This window comes from Clinocottus analis, unplaced genomic scaffold (assembly GCF_023055335.1).
Source record: "Clinocottus analis isolate CAN_PGR_092001 unplaced genomic scaffold, fCliAna1.0.p SCAF_17, whole genome shotgun sequence".
Taxonomy (NCBI): domain Eukaryota; kingdom Metazoa; phylum Chordata; class Actinopteri; order Perciformes; family Cottidae; genus Clinocottus; species Clinocottus analis.
The window spans coordinates 460,001-485,182 of NW_027175898.1; the positions used below are offsets into that span (position 1 = coordinate 460,001).

Consider the following 25,182-nt stretch of genomic DNA (forward strand, 5'->3'; position numbering starts at 1 on the left):
TCTCGCTCGCTCCGTTCCCTTCAGCGCGTCTCTCCGGTCTCGCTTTACCGTCAAATATCCAGCAGGAAATAACATTGTGCTTGGAGAAAATGGGGGGGGATTCAGTCCCTCCTCTCTCGCTCAATAGCAAACTGAATAAACTGTGTCTCTTTGCTAATTAGTTTTTTTGAGGGGAGCAGGGCGAGGATGGGAAGCCTCCTTTCTCTTTTCATGGCATGGAGGCTCAGTGATGGACTATAACAACAACCTGTGTGTGCTTGTGCATGTGTATGCGTGCGTGTGCATGTGTATGCGTGCATGCACCTGCATATGTACAAGTTTGTACTTTGTATTCAGGCCGGTATCGAGTTACGAGGAACAAAAAGAGCAATGAAAGTGCGGTGTGTTTAGAGGGATGTCAAGGCGAGGATGGAAGCTGGAGCGCCAGCTTACAGTGAAATGCAATACGGGTAAAAAATAATACACAAGGAGGATGTAATCTTTCTTTCTAATACATTATGATAACACACACAGTGTGCTGTTTCTTTTTAAATATATTGCATCGTTTTAAAAGGGGATTGAATGGTTGGCAGAATGTTCATTTTGCACACGTGAACCCACATAAAAGGCGCACGTTCGGTAATACTATATCAATATCAGTTATTCAATATCTCGATGGAGTGACCACAAACGTTTACAAGGGCTCTTTGTGCTGTAGTTAGACGGCAGTGGAAACCAAACTTTGGCACCAGTTGGGGCAAAAGTGGTTTGCAGTGCGCGCCTGAGCTGGGTTCAGAGGTAGGATACATTCGTTGGTTGTTCCCGCCCCTTTTCTCCCAGTCAGAAATCATTTCCTCCGCGAGGTTAGGGTGAAAAAAAACAGCCACGTGTCCTGGCCAGGAAACGGAGAGCAAAACCCCGGTCTGCCAGTGCACAGCGGAAGGCTGGAGGAAAAAGCAAACAAAACCCCTCATTCATGCACAAGGGCGGCGTAATGGAGAACGAACTGGCACGCGGCATCGGAAAATAACCTGCGTGTTTGCAAGTGAATACTGTCCTCATGTGCATGCGCCCACACAGACATGAACATGCATACAGGAAAAGATGCAGGTCGTTCAAACGTTACCCACACACACACACACACACACACACACACACACACACACACACACACACACACACACACACAGATAAGTGCCCACTGTTCCTGAGAATTACAGCATGACAGTGATTTTGAATGAAGAGCAGAGGACAGCAGTGTGTCCCTCAGTCGTTCCTGTCGGCGACTAACACTGATATCCTTGGTTTGCTCTGATCAAGTGATATGGAAGCCTCCACACAATCTAGGCAGGCTTGTCTTTGTCGCCAACAGAAGCCCTTTCTGTATGACAGTGACATCATACTACCAATACATGGACTGGTGCCCATTTCTCTGCTGTAGGAAATACAGAGACGCCACCTTGCGTTTACTTGATCAAGAAGATGGCAAAAGGTGAGGATGGAGAGGAATTAGCACCGAGGGCCGTATTGTAGGCCTCTGGACACATTTGCTGGAATTTAGGGATACACTGATACTGATATTGGGCCAATAGTATTGATGTTAATGGGGTCGATGTGTTCAATTTACTTGAATACTGGAATTTGAATTCCTGTTTGAGTTTTGACCAATTAATTGCTGCAATCACACATGTAACGTTCCTGCTGAGCCAAAACAAAGAACTAAAAGAAGCTAAAAAAAAGGCTTCACAGAGCTGCTCGCTGCTGACTTAGCTGAAAGGTTCACACAGACTTGTCTGAGTCGCTTTTAATGTTTAAAAAAAAAGATATGGACCTTTTACATTGATGTTCAATAAAGGACAAATTAGCTAAACTTCAAATTGTTTTAGTTTGTTTATCAAGCACTAGCTGGTCCAGCTCAGTGTCAAGCTAACAGTCAGCAGGGATGTCAGGTAATTAGCGTAATTAGCGTGTCTCTGTGTGCCATGACTAACTTGACTAACTTACTGCTGATCCCAGTCAGCCACAGCCATGGGTGTTGTGTGTGAGAAAAAGTGAACTTCATTCTTGGTCAGCATGAGAAAGAGGACATGGCTTGTATACACGTTTAGTGAATCAGAGATGGCATGAGTAATCTGTGTTTGAGTGTATTGCAATGAAAGAGGTGGGGGCGGGGGAGGGAGTGGGGTGCATGTGTGTGTTTGTGTACTTTTTGCTGTTGTGTTTTTTTTTTGTGGGCTGGTGGATGTCACATCTAATCGCTCCTAATGATCACTTAGTGCTGTGAGCCAAACGATTGTAGTGCTGTGCTGACACACGGTTCTTACTTACTGCTCATACAATATGGTCCCCCAGTGTCAAAATACTGACACACACACACACACACACACACACACACACACACACACACGAAAAACAGTATCATGTACAGTCCTAAATTTTATAAGGAGAAAGAAATTATGCTTTATTAATTCCCTTGGGGTAATTGGTCTCTGCGTTTAACCCATCCTGAGTAATCAAGGTGCAGTACCATGAGGCAGCCGGGGAGTATTTGGGGTTTCAGTGTCTTAAGGACACTATGACATGCAAACTATGGGAGACTAGGGATCAAATCGAGTACCTTGTGGTTTCCGAACGACCATTCTGCCCATGAGCTACAGTTGCCCCAAAAAAGATTTCCCTAAAACAAAGAATGTCTGCATAATATCAGCTTGGCTGTCCAGAAAGCATCCAGACAGTGTTATCCTCCTCTCCGTTACTTGACCTTGCCAAACGCACCCACACATTGACCCCTCCTAACGGGGCAGCAGCTCGTGTCTTCAATTATCACCCGCACGTGCCTCATTCCCATCGCAGAGACAAACATAACCCCCAGGCAAATACTTTTGCCCAAGCATGTGCTAAAACATGTGTAATGTTAGCTGTTAGAGGCGAGCGAGCGTTACATAATCTTCCAGAATTCAATATCCGGTCCATGTCCTGTCTCTGGAGGTGAGACTTTATATCCCGGCTTCCGTAGGTAAATATTACACGCAGAGGAATTGGCTCCTTGGAATGTCGGACAATCCCCCTAGATGTCCAGACGGGAACATGTTGTGGTGACAGCTGGAGTGGAGAGTAGGGAAATAATATAATATATATATATATATATATATATATATATATATATATATATATATATATATATATATATATATATATATATATATATATATATATGTATATGTATATATATATATATATGTATATATATATATATATATATATGTATATATATATATGTATATATATATGTATATATATATATGTATATATATATGTATATATATATATGTATATATATATATGTGTATATATATATGTGTATATATATATGTGTATATATATATGTATATATATATATGTATATATATATGTGTATGTATATATATATATGTGTATATGTATATATATATATATATATATATATATATATATATATATATATATATATATATGTATATGTATATATAGTGTAAAGTCAATAATGATCTAGTGTATTGCATGCTTTTATTTTAAAGTAATGTTATCAGAACAATATAACAGGAACTCTGGAGCAACAGTTAATGTAACATACATACATCTAGTATAATTTTAAGTAAAAAATCTTTTTTTTTTTTTTTTTACCAGAAAAAAACATTTGTTTTTTATTCGTTTTTTTTTTAATTTATCAGAGAACAACATAAACCGTGTGTTCAGTAGTAAGGGTCCCTGTAAAGAACAAGCCACTCCTTCTTTTCTCCATGTTCAGTTTGTTGCTGACCTTAAAAATATATGTTAAAGACCAGCAATTGATTAACTTTATACAACAGCAATAACTGCTTTTGATGTTTTCCTGTTCAGTTCAGTTTTTCTTACTCAGTGAAAAAGGTCCAGTCTGTGTTGGCTTGAACAAGTGCACTCAACATCTTCTCAGCATGCCTCCTTATGTGTGGAAAGTTATCCTCTTTGAGAGAAGAATAAGGATCCAGAAGTGATACTAACTTAAAGTGCTCTGTCATAGTGGTCGGGAGCTTTGCGCGATTAATGTTAAATCTGTACACGGATCCGCTCGAGCCTGCAGCGCGAGCCAGCCGGTAGACTGACCATGATCACTTTGTGAGGGGGACCGGCCCTTAACAACAGAAGCTACATAACAATATGTGCAATACGTCAGGCTCAAGTCTGCAAGTTGTCAACACTGCCAGTGGGTGAGGCTACGGGAATGCCCGCACACTTACATAAATCGCCTTCAAAGTAAAAGCAATGCCATTCATGGCGGGCATCTTATTTTTTTAATTTTTTAATTTTTTAATGACCTCATGCGGGCCGGACTGGGAGAGCCGTAAGACGCCCAGGTCGGAAAAACACCGTCTGGGAGAGATTTAAAGTGCCGCACCTGTGTGTGGCAGTGATAAACCTCTACCAATGCAAAAAAACAAAAAACAGGCAGTTAACGCATGACAAAATAATTAACGCGTTAAAGGATTGCCGTATTAATGCTGAGTTAATGTGTTACTCTTCCCAGCCTTAAAGTTAAAGTAAAGCAACCAACTTGACTATGTGCATACAGCGCCACCTAAAGTACCGGAGTGTGTGTGCACTGTGCAAGGTCTTTAAATCACCCAGCGGCCAGGCAGTTATCCTTCACTGTTCAACCGGCGGAGAGAGAAGAGAGAAATAAGAGAGAGACATACAGAGAGACAGAGGTGAGATTTGATTTGATGAAGTGCGTTAAAGCAGCGTTCTAGGCCAGTGCCAGCTCACTGGCCTGAACAGCCAGCAGACATCAAGCCATAAGGAAAAGTCAGGAGACAGGAACTGCTCAATGAGAAAAAAAGCTAATAGCGAGAAAAAAAATATAATACTTGTAATTGTTTTTCACAAATACACTACATCATAAAATAGATATAACTTTGAATTATTAAAAAGAAGAAAAATAACATATATGTATATTTTTAAATATTAAATAGCTATAACTTTGTGATTCTGTTTAGGCCAGCAGAGAAGGCCCAGCTAGCCCGACGGCCTTGCCAGCAAAATCCCAGAGAAGTCATTATCTGCAACCGATCTGCAGCTCTGTGGCATCATATTTACCCAATTTGTTTTACCAGACTTTCTTTTATTTCATGCCATATACAATATGTGCTGACATTCTAAATGCAGTCTTTTGTTATTCATGGAGTTGTTTTTAAATACACAGAATTGCCTTCCGACTTGTGCAACTTGCCGGTACTGTCATGTTTTCAGACGGCTCATGAGCCCCTACGTTTCCAGCTATGGTCCCCCAGGGCCTCTCTGAGCATATGGAAACGGAGGTAGAGGCGCCCAACGTGCACTCCAATTGTCAGAGAAACTGAAGACATCTCTAAAGCATGTTTGCATGTCACTGTGAGCCGGTGCACAGTTTCTGGCCCGTTAGAGACCCAGAAGAGTAGTTTGTCTACACTCTGCTGCCAAAGCCTCAAAGACTGGAAAACATAGAAGTGAATATGTGCCGCTGTCAGATGTTTTGTTAGGCAGCTTGTGGCGTGATGTTACTCCTCTTTACCTCCTCCCACACTCTTGCCAGTCTTTTAGAATTGAGAGCTATGTTTTAATAGAAGTTCAGAAGAATTTTTCTGGAATCATGACTTTCTTCACAATCCTGTAGCTCAATCACCATCGTCAGTCGGACCTTTTAAAAGAAGGTTTGAAATCTGAAATCTTCAAGTTTTTAGCTCGTTGCATTGACGGCAGGCAGCTGGAATATGTAATTCCATCTGCTCTTTCAACAGGTTCCTCTGCGAACGCAACAGGCTGCCAAACGAGCAGGGTAATATTCCTGAACCCCGGCTTTAGTCGATTACTTGGCTCTTCGGGGGAACAATATATCCCTCAACAGATGGTTGTAACAAAAAGGAACACCTTGCAAAAATAATACCCGATACACTGCTGGGGAATTCCTGTCCTCTGTTGTTTTTTTTTATGTATGTATGTATGTGTGTATATATATATATATATATATATATATATATATATATATATATATATATATATATATATATATATATATATAGATAGATAGATAGATAGATAGATAGATAGATAGATAGATATATAGATATATATATATATATATGTGTATATATATGTGTGTGTATATATATATATATATATATATATATATATCTCACACTAATAGGTACGCCAACATTCGTATCAAAGGCCTGCTGTTAGAAACAGTCTGGCTTCTTTACACGCCATTGGTATTTCCAGTAATCATCTGTGATTAACTCCTTGAGATAGTTTGATCAGGAAAGCAGTACACGAGAAAGGCCTTTACATTGTTTTACCCTTTCTTTTTTTGTAATGCCATTAAAACATTGATATTCAGGCAGTGTACAGACTGATATGACCGGGCTTGTGTTGAAATTATGCTTTTTAATTCCTCCCAAAACGAGAGGAAAATTGCAGCACTTTATTCGGGGCTCGTGAAGCTGCCAAAGTAAATGCTGCGCTGGACTCGACATGTTTTTGAAGGCGTGTCGGCGGCTGTAATTGGGCTGAAGGGCCTGAGAGAGGCGGTTAAGTTGTTAATCTCAGCGTCAGGATCTGTCTGGCATCGCGTCCTGAGCACGCCAGCAGAATAGTGGAAGCGAAGGTCGGCTTCAAAGCACAGGCTGGAGTAGTACAGTTAGTTCTATTGTTTTTGTTTTCTAATGTTTTTAGCTCTTTAGCTTGAGCTCAAATGCTGGCAGGGGGCAAAACGGCATACTCCGACCCAGTACCAGCTGTGTGGTAGAGCTGCTGTTTCTAAAGCTCAATTTGTTTTGTCCAGAAGCTCAGTGTTTCCCCTACCATTATATTAGCGGGGCGCCCCCCTGAAGAAACACCCGCCCCCCTGTAATTTTTTTCTATAGCGCCAGATCACAATACGTCATTTAAGATTCATATAGAGCATATTCACCCACGTGACCACAACAGGCTTTGGCGGCCATGTTGGGGTCCATGCACGGCATTATTTTGCTGTGTTTTGTGCCGCTTTTCTTAAGAAATGACTATATCCTGAAGGAGACACTATTTCAGTTCAAAACGGCGTGTCTTGTGATTATTGTACTGTGCCTTATTGTTGGATATGGGACTAATGATTCAGAATATGGGTTTATCAGCTTAACAAGACAGACTTGTACTTCAACTTGTCCAGCTTCTCAAATAATGCATTTAACTTACTTCGGTTTCACTCGGTGTATGAGCGTTAGGACTGTTCTCATGTGTTTCTGTTGATACGTCGGTTTGTGGGCACGTTTCCATTGACACACTCTCATCAATAATCTCTTTTAGCTTTTTCGCCGAGCGAAAATCAATGTCTTTCACTTGCGCAAAGGAAACTGTGGATGGGAACTTGGGAGAAAGCCATGAACATGGCAACTCCGTCGGGCAATGTCTGCCTTTACTTTGTAATTCATTTCAAGGTAAAATAAAACACTGGCGACATGGGAACAGCGCTCAGCACGGCCATCCAAACAGTCACTGCTGGTCCCCCTGAATGAGCGCTGGAAGCGGCGTCATCCACTCGTCCTGGAGCCGGAGACAGCTGTGTGCGACTACGGATTGTAGTATGAACCCAGACACAGGGCGCTTAATGTTCCGTCATTTGTTTTATTGGTGGTATTTACACAACAAGTATAACGCAGACATAGTTGGTAATGTCCCATGGTGGATAGCGGAAATGAAAACTGTTTTTCAGGAACGTGACCGGGCTATGTGACGATGATAACTAGGGGTAACGGGACTGGTTGCGAAACAGCGAAAAGCGAGTTAACCATATAACGTGTCGAGCAGGCTAACTAGGTGGACCCCAAGATGGCGGGGATGAGATAATGACGTTACGTGAATACGCTCTATAGAACAGGTTGACACCTTGTTCTGTTATTAAACAAACTAAACGGCCATATTTTATTGATGGGATCTACACGACAGCTTGTCAATGTCTCTTTGTGGTCTCGCGTAAACGCTTCTCTGCTCTCTGTATCGCGCACGACGTTGTTCCGTCCCGATGCGCAGAGACACGTGCGCGCACACATGTGAGCGCTGAGCACCAAGCAGCAGGCAGAGAGCGTAGAAAAATATGTGGCGTGAAAAGCAGACAACTATATCTGCATTTTAAACGCTCCCAGGTTGAAGACGGCAAAAGTAGCTCTCCTGCATGAGCACCGGAGCAGCTCTCTGAACCCAGAGTTGCTTTCCTGCTCCTGGAGCAGCTCTCCTGCTCTAAGTGAAACAAGCCAAAGTGCTTGTGTCTTGTACCAACAATGAGCTGCTAGCTTCACACATTAGAAAGTACACTCACATCAAACTAAGTCATTAATAAATACATTGAGAAATGCTTGTACTTTTGGGTAAATGTTCACGGTTAACAGGTCACGCTGCACATGCGCGACTCGGCGATTTTTGGCGTTTTGATAAAAGCCAATCCCCACGAAGTTTCCGTAAAGTCGTCTTTTCTGCTGTTCGGTCTTTTAAAACCATGAAAATATCTCATCTCATCATGGAACATGAACTGAGAGCAGCTGTATCAAGTCTACAATCGCTTTTTTTTTTAAAAATGTGTCGAGGAAAGCAGCTCACTGCAGCCACTAATAATGATACAACCTGACGCTCACATATCTGCAGTCTCATTCTGTTTTGTTCTGCAATTTGCTTTTAGTTTTCCAAAATAAGCTATTTAGTAGTACGTACATATTATTTATGTTTTGCACAAATAGAACTTTATTTTCACTGTTTTAAGTGATTGCAATTTCTTTTCTTCTTTTTTTGTGGTCTGACAGGGCAATCTGGTTTAATTGGAAGTTATTGTAATTTTCTTTATTCTGTTCATAAAAGCACAGATGGAGTCACAACATGATGTTATTTACAGAAAAAGTAATTTTGCTGTTTGTGTCATTGTCGGTGTCGTCGAGAGAGTTGATAAAGCCAGCTCACTATCTGCTGCTACAGCTTGATGCAGCAGGTTGTAGTAGTTTCACCCTCTTGTATCATTTCTGGTTGCAAAAACCATGATGGCAATGGCCGAAATGCCCAAACTCAAGGCTACAGACTAATGATTACGTCTACTTTGCTTGCACAGCCTATGGTCATGGACCTGCCTTTAGACCACATTTTACTAAAAAAAAACAGACAAGTAAAATTGTTGACGTATGTTGAGATTTAAATGTGGCAAGGAGCTTTGCGCGATTAATGTATAATCTGTACGCGGTTGCCCGCCAAAATGCCCAAACTCAAGGCTACAGACCAATGATTACGTTTACTTCGCTTGCACAGCCTATGGTCATGGAGCTGCCTTTAGACCACATTTTATTAAAAAAAAACAGACAAGTAAAATTGTTGACTTATGTTAAGATTTAATTGTGGCAAGGAATTATTCTCTTATCTTTAAAAACAATCCAATTTTGCATGAATGTGGCATCGTGTGACTTTCCAACTTTAGCTCATGTGCATAACAAAAACAACAACCATCATGCACCAGAGCTCTAAGCCCGGGCTAAACAAGGCCAGATGTGAGCAAGGAACATGGTCTCTTTATTCCCCTGTGCCTTGGGTTTGCTCGTGGCATCATGCTTCCTCGGATTGGCCAGGACAAATTGATCTCAGACAGAGCAATTTGAAAACTATGGTAGAGTGCACTTCGTTCCTCAAGGCAGTTCTTCCTCACTCTCTGTCTCTCTCTCTTTATCTCTCTCTTTATCTCTCACTCTATCCATCTATCTATCTATCTATCTATCTATCTCGCTCTCGCTCTCTCTCTTTTTCTCCCTGTAGTAAAAGCTAAAAACACTGAGATGTTGTGACCCGGTTATTGTGGGCTGGACTGCCTGCTCCATTTAGTACTCATGTGGATGCAGACGTGTGCCGTGAAGGTAGATAGTGAATGGGTGAGGCTAGGGGAGTGAGTGTGGTGTATAAACCAGACCAGCAGTCAAAGCTGGAACTGATCGCACTATTCTTGATCTCTACCTCTCCTGGACTGAGGTTAAGAGTATAAGGATTTTCAAGAGCATGAAAGCAAAAGTCATAAAGTATCTGAAATGAAGAAGGGTTGATCGTCTGTAAAGCGGCGGTGTTTGTTCTGTAAATGCTGGAGGTGCTTCTCGTGGAAAAAAAATCAGTCAACAAAAACATGAGGGTGACCTTCTTGAAGAGCAGATATCCATGGCAAATGTCATGTAAAATCAACACATTTTAGTCTTGTAGGCCTGCCCCCTCTTGGTCTATTGGTTGATGGATTATTTCTTCCTAAAGAAATTTACGCTTATCTCTATTATCACAAGATTAACATTGGTTGGTGCTTTTGTTTTTTGTGGAGGAACTTAAATCTTTGCCTACAAAATTGTATGCGTTGGGCAACTAAGAAAACCTTTGGTTAGGGACAGGCCTAATATCTTGTCATGAAGGAGTCTCGATCAAGGAGCACCTTTTTGATGGGAAAAGCAGTTATCCTGGATGTTTTGTGCTTCAGGAAACATCAAGGCTTCTCTATAATCATTGTGACTCATTATCCACAGTAGATTTCTGAAAAGCCTTCCGTATCACTCAAAAAGTTCTTTATTAATCCCTCATTCAATCTTCATTGCAAACATACACACGCAGGACTACGAGTGGGATTATATAGGATTGTTGCACGGGTCACAAACAAGCAGTTTGGTGTTTTGCTGCCTTGTTTAAGGGCACCTTGGCAGTGCGGTTGGCCAGATTACAAATGTGGACCTCATCTTGCTACATATCTAGGTTACTACATAGTTCCTTTGATGAAACGATGTACATGAACAACAAAACACTAACACAGGCGGAATAAATTAACTGCAAGTTGTGCTGACATTGTCATCCACTTGAGGAGCAAGAACATAAACAGGCATTTTTTATCTTTGTATATGTGTACGTTTCAGTGGGTTTCAATATGCAAGTGATCCTAAAATGACTCCATCTGTCTGTGTCCACCCACAGGAGCAAGAAGACCCCAACAAGCTGGCCACCAGCTGGCCCGACTACTACATTGACCGCATCAACTCCATGGCTGCTGTAAGTCCAACACGTTGCCTGAATGTTAAAATACCCAAATTAAGTAAGATGCAGCTTCCACACCTCAATCCCACTAATGAAAATGTCACTCACTGACTGACCATGTGACATCTACTCCTAAGAGGTCACTGTTCACTCAATCATTCGCTTTCTTGGCTCACTGTTTATCGAGTCCCTGGTGACCGCTTGTTCTGTTCACATGGCCACATTCCTCGTGCCGTGACCCCCCCGGCATTGACACACTGTGATGACATACAGGCCCTTTAGACACTCAGCAGTTCAGTCAGCGGGAGGGACTGTCAAACTCGCGGAGCAAAGCCGGGGTGATGATGATCTAGCCAGTATAGCTGCCAATAAAAACAACAAGATAACATCACAAATCTGCAGTTGTGCTGTGCGAGTTTTATTATTTGACTGTACATTTGGCCACTGACCAATTTAAGCCGGTGACCTCTGACCCTAAGTCCGTATGTGGACGACAAGTTGACTCCCAAATGTTTGGAAAGCATAAAACATGACATTTTGATGAGGGTTCTTTAAAATGACGGTTGGGTTGTATGAGGTAGTATTACACAGTAGATGGCGCTTGGTGAAACCGCCAGAAGTACTGCCATGGGAGCAAAGTAATGTCCTGCTGTGGACCGGCAGCAGAAAAACATACTTCATGCACCTAAAAAAGAATCTATATCACTGTAAGGGTAAGCTATATTAAGAATATTTTGTTGCTGGTTTTTCTTACCATGAGACAGATGTTTTTTCCGATGTGGATACCAAAGCTTCAGTGCTCCGTCGCAGACATCGACTCTTTAACTGTCACATGGCAAGTTAAACCTGCGAAGATATACATCATAGCACCTAAAACTACCAAAACATTCAAACTATCCCTTTAAGGAAAGTAAGAATGAATTTGAGAGACTAGCAAGTCATTTAAGGTGACAGTCTTCAGCCTCTCATGCCAGTTGTGGACTTTTTAACATTCGACTAGGTTTTTTCCCCCTCATCTACCCAAGCAGACCAACACTTAATCCATTTACAAGTTGTTCCAGGACACGGATCAGATAAACAGTTGGACCATAACTTACACAGACCACCATAAACATACCGTCTGCCCAAATAGTAATGGCATTTAATATCTGTTTATTACCGTGTTGTTTGTTTTTCTGGCAAACACGATGGACACTATAGCAACGACCCATGTTGGAGTCTGCTGTTTTTACAGCTGTTATTGTTTACAGCTCCTCTCGAGACGAGCGACTTCTGAATGGTACCTGAGCTTTAAGTCAAAATCTGGAGAAACAATTTTTCCATCGTAGTCTTAGAAGCCCAGACAGCGCGCACACACGCACGCACACAAAGTATTTTAAGTGTAGTCGAGAGAAAGTGCTGATTTGTGAGTTGCCAAGAATTTAAAATCCACCAGCAGTGCCTCTGTACTATTAGGTGTCAGACACGCTGAGTTATGTTCCAGCCCGTCTTTTTCTTTTTGAAAACATCTACTGCAAAACAAGTCTGCAAATCGTGTGTAAAGCGTCTACAGCATATAAAGTCCTGACATTTTCATACTTGATGAGATGCTCGCATTCACTTTGGTCCAGACATGTTGTTGAACCTGAGTTCAATTGAACTGAATTGCACTAATATCAGGAAGTGGGAATTAACCTAACATTGGAAATGTTTATGACATTGTTTTCTATGTTATTTACATTGTAAGCTCAATAAATCATATTGCGTTAATGTCCAAATAGTTTTTGCTCTCATAAAGAAGATTGTGACTCCCCTTTTTGCACAAGCGGTCTGTTATTCAAACACAACTTCAACACAATCTCCCTTATTTACAAAAAGTCATTTCACTTTTCCCCCACTCCTGCTATCAATCTTCCATTTCCCTCCACTAGTCAACATTTTGACAAGAGAGCGTTTTTAACATTTGGAGGTGCTCTGCCTATCTTGGCTCCGTGGGGAGCTCGCCAGGGGCAGCCCTTCCACAGTAGCCGAGTTACTGGATAAGTTCATTTTTGCCTTGCTGCCCTAAAGAGACGACTGTACAACTGCCGTCTTGACGTCCATTCATAAAAAACATTTCAGAGCCCCGAGGTTGTTCACTGGCTGCGGAGCGATAAACTCAAATGTCCTTGTGGCGCCGTTGGCCGTTTTTTGTATGCCTTGCCGTCCTAGCTGGTGTGTTGAGCGTTAGCCCTGGCGCCTGGCTCATAAACATAGAAGGAGATCCAACACGGAGGCAAGGGAAAGAGCCTCTTGTGTGCCCGTGATGTGAAGAAAACACACTCAGATGTAGAGTCAGTTAGTGTTGTTGCTGGAGACTGATTTTGTTTTATTTTGAAATTCAGCCATTCCTTTAGTGAAGCCTGTCTTAAATGGTGCACATTTCTTTTACTACATTTGAAATTCCAATTTTTTTAGGCTGTTGCCATCTTGGTTCTTTGGTACCAGAAGCGACACGAGAGGGTTAAGATAAGTACGACCGAACACTCAATAAGACACTTTTTGGCGAACAAAATTTTACAATTACAATTATTATTAATTAACTCGCATGAAGTGAAAACACTATAAAGAGGGTTCAAGTTAAGAGACGGCAACACGGACAGCTTCAGGACCGGACGTCAATCACAAGTTAGCCCCGCCCTAAAGCATACCGTGCTTTATGTTCTGTTTGACTCTAAATTAATCATAATTTACCAAATAAACATCATGCTGCGTTGAAGACTTAAAACTATTGATTGAGACATAAACTCATGTTTACAATGTTTACATGAAGACTAAATCAAGAAATAAGTAGAGTAATTTTCTTATAGACTTAGACTCTTATCAGCCCCTGATGGACATTAAAGAAAATGCAGGTTTAAGGCACTCGGCATTGGCTTCACTTTTCAGACCCGGAGGTTAAAGCTTGACCTATACTTATGCAGCACTAACCGGCTTAACCCAACTTTATAGAGCCTTGTTTAATGTTTAAAATAACCCAGCAGCTTTTGTCAGTTGTAAAACTAAAGCAAAGTAGCAAACGCTTCTGTTTTGGGCAGCTATTGGACATTTACAAGCTGCATTGCTCAGCTGTGACTTTTAAAAGACAGGATTGCGAACAAATCGACTGGCACTCGGTTGAAATCTGACTTTAACTGTTTAAACACTGCTCAACTTTCCAATCACATCATTCCACTCAATTTCAGCTGTTGGTTTCTTGCCACATAGGAACAATGGGATAATAACTGGGTTTCAACTTGCTTGTTCTTCGCCTAATTGGGTTTAATTTCTCAGGCATTTGCATGACCATTTAATTTAAAATTATGTTGTTTGTGTTCATTAATATTGAACAATTACTTTTTTTACTTAGTGCATCATTAACTCAAATGGTCCTAATTAAGGTTTTAATGAGCTGCACTCATCGCTAATTCGGTTAACAAGCCACTGACAACTAGCTCGAACGCATAGTTCTGGCTCTTAGGGGTCACTTCCCATAATAAGGATTTGGGGAAGTACCTTCTGCTGGTTTACCAAATAGCCTTAATAGTATCCATATGTGCATGTTGGCCACAGGTTCCAATGAGCTTACACATAGCAGATGTTGGAAGGAGCCGCTTGGCGAGACTCATTGACACGGTGAACTGGCTCGCAGCACAAACCAAATCATCCACTCTCCCCAACACTTGTTGTGTCCAACTTCCCATCGACTATGAACATATTTGTTCAAATAAAACAGGAGCCAGAGCCTCCACTGCTTGGCACAGGAGTCCGTGAACCATCTGGACATAAGGCTAAGTCGACAGGATGGATGTTTTGACTGCACTGTTTCGAGATTAAAAACTCCGGAGCTGCTGTTAGGTACTCCAACTTTCAGTTAGCTATATAGGGCTGTTGGTCTAAAAAGTATTTACACCACACAATTTTGACCGTTATACCTTATTTTTTATTTTTTTTAAAAGGGGTTTTAAGGGTTGGAAAAATAGGGTCACATTCAAGCAAATATTTAGTTCCAGGCCTGTTAACGGGCAGTCAGTGTGACTAGCTTACTCCACTGCTGAAACGCACGCTGTTTGAACCTCAGCACTTGGCAGCGAGCTGCCTTGGAAAAAGCCTGCAGAAGCTAAACAGAAGCCCTGTTTCCCTGACTAATGGGAGCACAACATTTCTTTGATGTTGCTGAGTGGAGCCTTTAAGTGATGCAGAAATGAATTAGCACCATCGCCGCTCTAAGTGTTTTTTTTAAAATTATTTTTAATGATTTTTTATGCTTGTTTGAAGCTAATTGCCTGCATGACATATTTTGTCATATTGTATAGCGTCATACTTCAAAAAGAAAACGACATTGGGAAGCCGGGCTACTATTTGGGCATTGATTATCTTTGATGCTGGAACTGATTGAAACAAACATGTTTCTTTGTTAAAAGGAGGACATCTTATCTATTGCTGTTTCATGGCTGCCAAACTAGGATTAACATTCTGATGTTGGCCCAGTAAGAACACAGTCCAGTCATCACTGAAAATGTTGCAATTGTCATTTTCTTTGCAAAACCACGGAGCAAATGTTGAATGACCATTATAAAACGTTTCGTGGTATAACTAATACAGCAAGCCAACTTCCAGTTGCGCTGCGTCGTTGCGCTCAAGATTTAAGGCTCATATGAAACATATTTTTTTCTTCAGAAACATTGACATTCATCACGTGATTTGCAGAAACAAAACAGTAAATTTCAATAAACAATTCTGGCAACTCGGTTACACAGAAACAATTAATAAAAGTACAGACATCTTGTCAGCAGGTAGTTCACCCAATGTCATTTGAAGCTAAAATTCAGCAAGATATCAATTAGCTGTCTTTCCACTAAATTCTAATTAATTCCTCCCCATTTCTCCAGATGCAGACCCTGTTTGCCTTCGATGAGGAGGAAATGGAAATGAGAAACAAGGTGGTGGAAGATCTGAAGACCGCACTTCGGACTCAGCCAATGAGGTAAATGAATCCCTTGCCCGTGGCCTTCTCCCCCAGCGCGAGCGGCACAGAGCTCGGCATTGATCGATTTTCCCTCATGTTCATACATTCCTGTCGTTGGTCATGTTGAGGTAATAGTGCAAATGTGAAATCTAGTCTCCAAGAAGTCTGTCTCTTGTCAAGGCATTTTTAATAATGCATCCAATAATATTTTAAGATCTACCCTATTATATTTTCCTCCCCTGATATGGTCATCAGCCGCTACTAGGCCTCAATCATCACCCCAAAGAAGCATTCAAGGACATTGCACAGCCCTCTTATACAAACGGCCCCCCTCACTTCCCTCTCTCCCCGGCAGCAGCCCCTTTAAAGCTATCCATCGGCCTGTGCCAGTTGTTTGATGCAGTGGTCTGGACTAAAGCGGGGGTGTTGAGTTTTCTCAAGGGGAGCTACGAAGTGACACAACTAATGTGCAGAGTGACAGAAAACCCAGGGCAGCCGAACAGTCTGGGTCATGTCTGGGTTGTGTGCGTGCGTGTGTGTGCGTGTGTGTGCGTGTGTGTGTGTGTGTGTGCGTGTGTGTGTGTGTGCGTGTGTGTGTGCGTGTGTGTGTGTGTGCGTGTGTGCGTGTGTGCGTGTGCGCACAAAGTGCGTGTATGGATGGCTGTGTTTGTGTCTGCGCATGTATGGGTATCCAAACCACTATAAATAGGAACAATGCTCTCTAGTAGGAAGCATGGCAGGAAGTAAATGTCTTTCGTTATCTAAAGTCACAACATATGAGTTGATCGAGCGGGAGAAATAACTTCCCATATAGCATCTTATCGTAACCTGTTTTTCAGGCCCTAATCGCGTCGAGTGCAGAATTGGGGTTCCTTTATAGGCCATCTTGAATTGATGACCACGTTAAGTGGTGGAAAACGCAATAGTAATTTTGACACCAAGCACCAAATGAAACGGTCACACATTTATTATTATTACTGAAAAACAGTGAATTAAAAACAATTTTGGGCTCATTAGACTTTTTGCTGTTTTGTTTTACAATAGTTTCCTGCAACTATTTATGCACTTTTATAAATTATGGGCTATTTCTAAATGGATGGCAATTAAAAGAAAAAAATGTTCACTGATTATCATTGTTATCATCTGTTATCATCTCATCATTAATCTCCACCTCATCCTCTGATATAATGATAATCTGAAAGAAGATTTTTACTTTTTTTGTTGCCTCCATGTGATTGTGGGGATAGTATGTAACAAAGGCCCATATGACAAAGTACACCAACTGTTCTGAATGAAATAAGGATTTAGTTTAAACTAATTTAAGTTGTATGTAGCTGAGAGAAAAAAATGACCAGTAAATGGTTTATCAGGTGAAACTGCTCCGGTGCTTCTCATTGCTTCCAGATGGGGACTATATAACGGAACAATGAACACTGACTATCACAGACATTGGGGATCAGGAAAGAATATTCCAATAAGTGGGAATCATGTAATGTTTTTTGTTCTTACCTGCCATTGCAATAAAGCATAAGTAGGCACAAACAACATATCAAAGTATTCATTATTCAGACATAGCATTATTGCATTGTTTTGACAGCGTGCAGGTGTTCTGCCGCTCCATGGCGACTTCTCTCTTTCTCATCATCTCCTTGTATTAAACTCAAGTGTGAATAACGACTCCATCGCCAGCGTTCAGCAATGCACCAGTACCCGCCGCCGTTCAGAGAGAGTTACTGCTCATTAGGACGCAGATGTTTCTGAGCACCGCAGCGGTGATGTGGGGAGCAGGTGTGTCCTGTAGATTATGGGGACTAGAGTGGAACATTAAAAAGGCTGGGCCCGCGTTTTAATGTGCCGCTCTATTCCCGCCTCAGCTACACTGGAAAAAATCCCCTAGGTGTGACTTCCTATGTCCCTGTGTGAGTGTCGTCAGCCTGTGTGCCAACTCAGCCTGAGTTTAAAAATATAGATGGAGTATTTCTATGAATGATCTGTCATTTCGGCCTGTTCTGATTGTTAAATCGTAATATTACACATATGAACATATTACGTATGCATCCTACTATTCTACATGGGCCTTAGGTGACAAACATTTGGCAAAACTGCCTGTACTTCCGATTTCCTATAGATGTCAATATAACTTCATAATATTTGTGCATAATTAGATACTTAGGCCGTGGACTATCAGAGTTCCAACGTATGCATTTCAATTTACTTCAAGAGCATTAGATATATACTTATTGTAATATGTGTGCACATCAATAAACAACCAGTTAAATTTGTATGAGGGTTTTCTGTTGAGCTGGTTGAAAAGCTTCACATGTTGACGTGTGGCTCTTTATAACTTTCTGCATATGGTTCACAGTTTGGCCACCCATGCTGTCTGCCTTCATGGCAGCATTTTGTGAGACACCGAGGTGTCGGCCATAGTCAGCTTTGAATCCTGCCGGCCTTTGTATGGCGGTCTGAAATGGCCCCTTCCCCCTTCCCGTCTATCCCTCCCTCCCTGGCCTCAGAGAGGCTGCTGGGTCTGGTTGTGAAGAGGTGCCCTTGTGCCCTCAGCCCGCTTCAAAGGACCATAGGACTCAAACACATGGCGGGCCATGTGCCTGACGCGAGCATACATATATATGCTGTCAGGCACTGAATACGCAGATAGAAAAGCCACAACCTGCCACTGATATCTGTCTGTCTGTCTGTCTGTCTGTCTGTCTGTCTGTCTGTCTGTCTGTCTGTCTGTCTGTCTGTCTGTCTGTCTGTCTGTCTGTCTGTCTCAGTGATGTTAGCTCTTTTAGTGCCACAGAAAACCCCTTTGTGTTTTGTCAAATATTATCTAAATAATTATTTCAAAGCAGTGCATATCTTTGTTACTGATATAGTGCTTTGAAAAAAAAATTGTGAAGAAAAAAAAATAGCCGAAAGGTTGCTAAAGGGATCTTAACAACCCTCAACTATATCTGGTACTGATATAGTTAATATCTCCTATTTTGAGATATAAGATCAAAATAGGGAGGAAACGGCAGTAAAACAACATTAAATCATTCCTTTGAAGGGGCTGTAATCCAATGTGTTGTATTAAATAAAGATTGATAAGAATGATCAGATTATGTATTATTATCCTCTGCATAAGATTTCTTTAGTTTTGAGCTTTAGTTATTTCTACCTGCCAAAATAAAGTAAGACCGGACAACTGAATCCCCTTACATCAGCCCTGTTGTCTGGCATGAGTTACGTCTCCACAGTCCGTGTATCACAGCAGAAGGAGGTCGGCCAGCCAGACATGAGAGCAAAGCCATGTTCTGCTGTGTGGGGTGCAGCAGCGAAACTATTTTAGACGCCTAAATAAATGAATAGCAGTTTAAGTGTACGCTATATTTAGAAAATTCCCACCGGGTTATCTTGCCATGAGACGGGAATCTCAAACGGAGACTAAAGCAGTTGTACCGATCTGTGCTCTCCTTTCAAATCCACCAGACAGAGAAGAAGAACCCGAATGGGACCTCATAGAGCACTGTGTATTTGTGTTGCTAATGTCATGACTCTGGCCTTTGACGGGTTAGGATTTTGATCCTAAACCAATTGAATAACCCAAATGCAAATGTGATAATTACAAAAGGATGTAAAAAAACATTTTATAAACACGCCGACGTTTGGAAAATTGGCGGATTGGCTCCTACGTGGGATTTTACCTCTTATCGGGTTGTTGCTCTGTGTACCAGCTGTCTAAGGGAGCTTGAACCACCGCTGTGTGAGGCAGCACTGTGTGAGCATACGAGGCCAGCGTGCAAACACCAGCCTGCTGCAGACCGAATACGTCAAGAAATCTCCAAGTCCAGTGTGCGCTTCAGTTTACCTTCCAGACATTTCAGTATTTACTCTCACTTGTGGTGTTCTGGCTTCACATTGAAGGGTCCTCACACAAAGCATGGACCAGCTGAGTCATGCAGGTCTGCACCGGTGGGTTTTTGTCCGTGCCGAGGAGCATTTCCGTGGTGAACTAACTGCAGGGGGTGGGGCAGGAAATTAAGCTCTCCTGGCGGTCACTGAGGCCACGCTGGCCCAGAATGCACTGCGGTCCCTGGCCAGTGTCTGCAGAGCACGCATCGCTTCCCAGGACGGCGTCTCTGCAAATCTCTTCCAGCAAGAATATTGACTTGAGCCCCCGCTCCCGTGTCAATAGCCCTTTGGATGCTTTGCTACCGCCACATGCAAATATTATCCTTCAAAACATCTCTCTCAAAGTGTTCCGCCAAACAGAGTGAACTTCATATCTGTTTTCACATATTACCAAATATATTAGCAGGGGGAGCAGGGTATCACACCTCTGAAAGTCTTGGAAGGAGAGATGTTTTCGCTTCTCTCAGAGAGACCATTTCTTAGAGTTTAAAGCTGATTTGTTATAGATGCTGCCAAATCCTACACGCTGGCCCTTTAAGGGAGACACAATACTTTAAATAACAAATGGTTTAAACAAAATTCCAATTCCCAGTACCGAGTACACACAAAAACAGTTTTGCTGTTGTAAATTGTTCCTACCACTCTTGACCAAGTGTCTGATTATTGTATATCTTTGTTTGTGTTTATTAAACAAGGAGTCATTGTTAAAACACGGCCTCCTCAGTCTGAAACACACACACTCACACTCACACACCTCTGTAGATTTAACAATAAACAACTCCATTGGAGCCCTTCCCTTCCTGCAATGACACACTATACACATCACAGATGTGCACCTTGACTGCGACGGTTTTATTGGAATCCGTGTGCGCGTTGATGTTGTGTGCGTTGCCTCTTTGCCCGGCCCTTGGTTTTACCACCATCCAGTCCGAATGTGTTTAAGTGAGAGACCAGTGGTATCGTATGGCCTTTCTTCCAAGCGCCGCAGACACCTTGGTCACCTCTGAAGAACCTGACACACACACCACCATACTGGCCCTTTTTTATGTAGTAGAACAAGGTGTGTGTGTGTGTGTGTGTGTGTGTGTGTGTGTATATGAGAGAGAGAGAGAGAGTATGAGAGAACATTTAGAACATTTTGATACGTCTGTAAGGCTTTGAGGAAGGAATGAACTCTGGAACCGACCGTCTGCCACGCAGAGCTCGTCCACAGTTTACAGACAGAAGGCTTTGCCTGTGCAGCTAAAACCTCAGAAAAAAAACTCAGTTGGTTAGAATGAAATTTAAATTTTGAGCATCTGGATCAGTTTTCAGCACTGTACTGCTCATTTGGATTATTATCGGCCTCTGGTTGAGGGGCTCTATTTTTCTGATCAATGGAACTAACATGACCCCTAAATGTTTTTTTAAGTAGCTAACAGCGTTGCCAATCATTTATTACTGTATGAAAATTGTTTTTGAACGAGCTATCTGAGGGTTTTATACCAGTTCACCTTATGTTACCTTCGACCTTGGCCTTGACTCAACACACTGTTTGTTCTGTCTCATCCCATTCCAAGTCTTAACCTGTGTGTGTGTGTGTGTGTGTGCGTGTGTGTGTGTGTGTGCGTGTGTGTGCCTGCCTGCCTGCGGTGGGCTCCGCCTCGGCTTTGTTCAGTCACTCCTGAGTTCATATTGTATGCAGCAGTTGTCGCTCTCTCGCCGTCTCCTAGAACACAACCCTGGTGGCTTTTCAAGTATGCAGCGGTTGTTCCACACAAAAAAAGGGGGAAATGTCCTGCGCGCCACTCCACTCAGCGTGAATGTCAGCAGCTCCAAAGTCAGAGGGGATGTGAACCATTGATTCAAGTGTTCTATGGAGAGAAAATAGCTTGGTTGTAAGCTTCCGAGAAGTACAGCGGATTAGTCACTGTTAAATTGTTTTAGTTTCTGTGTGAAAGGATGTGCGTGTATGCATCTATCCTGCTACACTTCGTCTATGCGAGCGCATAGATGGGGATGTCTTTCTCTCTAGTCTGTCTGTATGCATCCACGTAGTGAGACCTGTGAACGTGTGAGTGTGTGTCTGTGAGTGCGAGTGTTTGCTGGAAACTTGGACTGATTGTGCGTACAGGATAATAATTGGATGATTTACTTTTTTTTTCCTCTCTGTGCCTGCTCTTGCCAAGGCAGCAATGGAGCAGGCTTCCGCCATTTAAACAATGTATCTGTTACAATGAGTGGCAATAAATCTCATCTCCTAGAACCCCCCCTCCCCCCCTTCCCCCTCCCCACCTCCTCTCTCTCTTTTCCTCACTGTCCCTTTCACTCCTCGCTCCCAACACAAGCACCCATTTGTTGGAGATGTATTTTACGAGGCCTATCAGGAATCTGAGCAAGTGGGACGGTCATTTACAACACGGCCCACTGTGTGCCCGCCAGATGTGCCAGCCCTCCATGTTTACAGGCCATTCAATAGGTCTGCTTCTTGCCCGGGGAGGTCAACGCTGTCTAATTACCTCCACTAATGAGGGATTATTTTTCGGTAGGAGCCTGAATGAGCTCGGGTTGTGACTGTGACCTATAAACATACTTTTCTTGTAGCACTTGAAAGGAGCGTTCCGTACTCCATCAGCTCAGCAACTAAAATGGTTATCAGCTGCTTTTCTGTCAAAGAAATGTGAAATTTGAGAATCAGTAAATCATTCCTACATTTGTTTGTTCGTCTCCTCTGAGAGTTGAACCCCGGCCCCTCGCAATGCCTCATTTGCAGAACTTCATTTAGGAAACGTGTGTTTTTTAGGTTCCATCAGTTTTTCCTGTGAAAGCAGAAACTGACTCGGGGAAAAGAGACGTCAAGAGACAACAGATTAAAAGTCTGTGTCCTCATTGTGTGAAACAGTGCCTCAGGAGGTTTGTCATGTCTTTGATGATGTCATCGGTGTTATCGCTGCTTTAGGAAAAGAAGGTTTGCAGAAGCCAAACCTCCTTTTAGGAAAGGGAGGTTTGAGGGAGTGTCCACTGCTAGGTAGGGTTATTGAGAGTTCACTGACAGAAAATTAATCAAACACATTTGTCCAGGGGCAGACTGGCCATGGTAGGCCAACGGGGGCCCAGCCCACCTCCATCATTAACCAGCCATCTTTTCTGACAGCGCTGGCCCTGACTACATTCTATGCATCACAGAACACGTTAAATTCCTCTATTACGTCAAATCAATAACCACTGCTTACTGACTGAGTTTTATACTTCTCCTCGCAGTCTGTACTCCCACTCATAGTTTGCACACCCAGCATGCAACATTACTGATCGTGATCTGTAGTTACACTTTTTGGATGTTGCTTGAAGGTCTTCAGAGCTTTTTGGCAATTTTAAAATTGCCACTCTGGTGAAATATTTCCACTCTGGCCCGACGCTGAGTTGCGGAAGCCAATCAGCGTGGAAAAGCTCTGCCTGATGTCAACGCTGTCCTGCCTAAGCAGAATTCAACTGCTGCCGGCGAATCAGGCGAAATCAGGCGAAAAAGCGTTGCGAAATACATTGCGAATATTCGCAACGCTTTCGTTGTGGCTCAAATGCACAAACGGATGGGTTTCATTTTTTAAAAAAAAATCTTTTAAAACATCCGGCATTGATTATTTTCTTCTCCTTTTTTTTATTCTTTCTGTGCAGCGACAAAGCCGTTTTTGAGCGTGATTCGACAGCAAGGCACCAAAATGTCAATCCTAGGAGTATACTGATATTGTTTTTTATTACCATGTGACTATAATGCACCTTGGCCGGCAGAGCGAGTTCAGGTTCTGTTACTTAACTTAGTGTTTTATTATGCACCTTCAACACACACACACACACACACACACACACACACACACACACACACACACACACACACACACACACACACACACACACACACACACACACACACAATCACACACACACAATCACACACACACAATCACACACCTAGCATGCACCACTACTGACACTACTGATGTTCACACCCCATCGTCTGTTCTGTTCTACAATATAGTTCGTACTAATTCTACCCTATAATGCCAGTTTCTTTATTGTGTGGTCTTTCTCTGCTGACATTCATCCCATAAGGCGACTATAACCATCTGATACTAGCCCAGAGTTAAGCATATTCATCTAGCAAACTATACTTACATTGGAGTGTTACAATAGCTAGTATCATTTTATTTCATGTGTCCATCCAGGCAAATTGGTGGAGCCAAATGTTATTAAAAAAAAACATATATAATGTGATTTATTTGTAATCGCCCAAAATAATGTTAAGTATGGCTATATTTCCAAGTAAGTTATGAACTCGTCGATACGTGCGATGCATTGAGTGGGCAATGCGCCGTGTATTGAGTGGGCTGGTCTGATACTAACTCCCAGACCACTTTTTTCTCAGAGTCCGTCCCTGCATTTGCTGATACATTTTTGTAATTTTATTTTTTTAAGGGGGCATATGCTCACTTTCAGGTTTTTTTTCTATGTTTCTAGAATAAGTGTTCCCTGTCCGATAAATGCAAAGACTGCTTTTTTCACTTATTTGTGGGATGTTGTGATGGGCACTTCTTCTTTTTTTTTTTTTTTTTTTACAATTTATTTAATATTATTTATGTTTAAGTTATTAGTTAGTAAGAGCAACATTTTTTTTGTTCAAAATATTTTTGGACTTTTATGCCATTTATTCAGTAGCGAAAGTGGAGACATAAAATGATGAGAGAGAGAGATAAATAATTATCCCTTGCTGGAATGTTAGCCATGAGGTGAATATTCACCCCCCCCCTCTCTCCCGTCTCCCTAAAGGTTCGTCACACGCTTCATCGAGCTCGATGGCCTCACCTGCCTGCTCAACTTCCTGCGCAGCATGGACTACGAGACGTCCGAGAGCCGCGTCCACACCTCCGTCATCGGCTGCATCAAGGCACTGATGAACAACTCGCAGGGCCGTGCGCACGTCCTCGCCCACCCGCAGAGCATTACCACCATCTCACAGAGCCTGCGGACGGAGAACATCAAGACCAAAGTGGCGGTGCTGGAGATCCTCGGGGCGGTGTGCCTGGTGCCCGACGGGCACAAGAAGGTGCTGCAGGCCATGGCGCACTACCAGAAGTATGCCGCGGAGAGAACTCGCTTCCAGGTGAGGGGGAACCCAAGTGGTGCCTCGAGTACCTCGGATGTGGCTTTAAGGAGCCTTTGCTGGCAGCACAGGCAGTCAAAGATTATGAGGGAAAGGCAGATGCAGTATGTCAAAGTAATGCTATGTGTAAATCAAGCTGTGGTTGTGT

The 25,182-nt window shown here is 42.3% G+C and overlaps 1 protein-coding gene across 3 annotated transcripts in view; it reads left to right on the plus strand.

Annotated features, from left to right (window-relative positions):
• The window catches only part of daam2 (dishevelled associated activator of morphogenesis 2), a 97,680-nt gene that overhangs the window by 50,702 nt on the left and 21,796 nt on the right, over positions 1–25,182 (plus strand). For all 3 annotated transcript variants that reach the window (XM_068579760.1, XM_068579758.1, XM_068579759.1), the window contains 3 exons: positions 10,978–11,052; positions 15,927–16,021; positions 24,701–25,034. In XM_068579760.1, the coding sequence (XP_068435861.1) occupies positions 10,978–11,052; positions 15,927–16,021; positions 24,701–25,034 (504 nt within the window). The remainder of the gene's footprint in view (positions 1–10,977; positions 11,053–15,926; positions 16,022–24,700; positions 25,035–25,182) is intronic.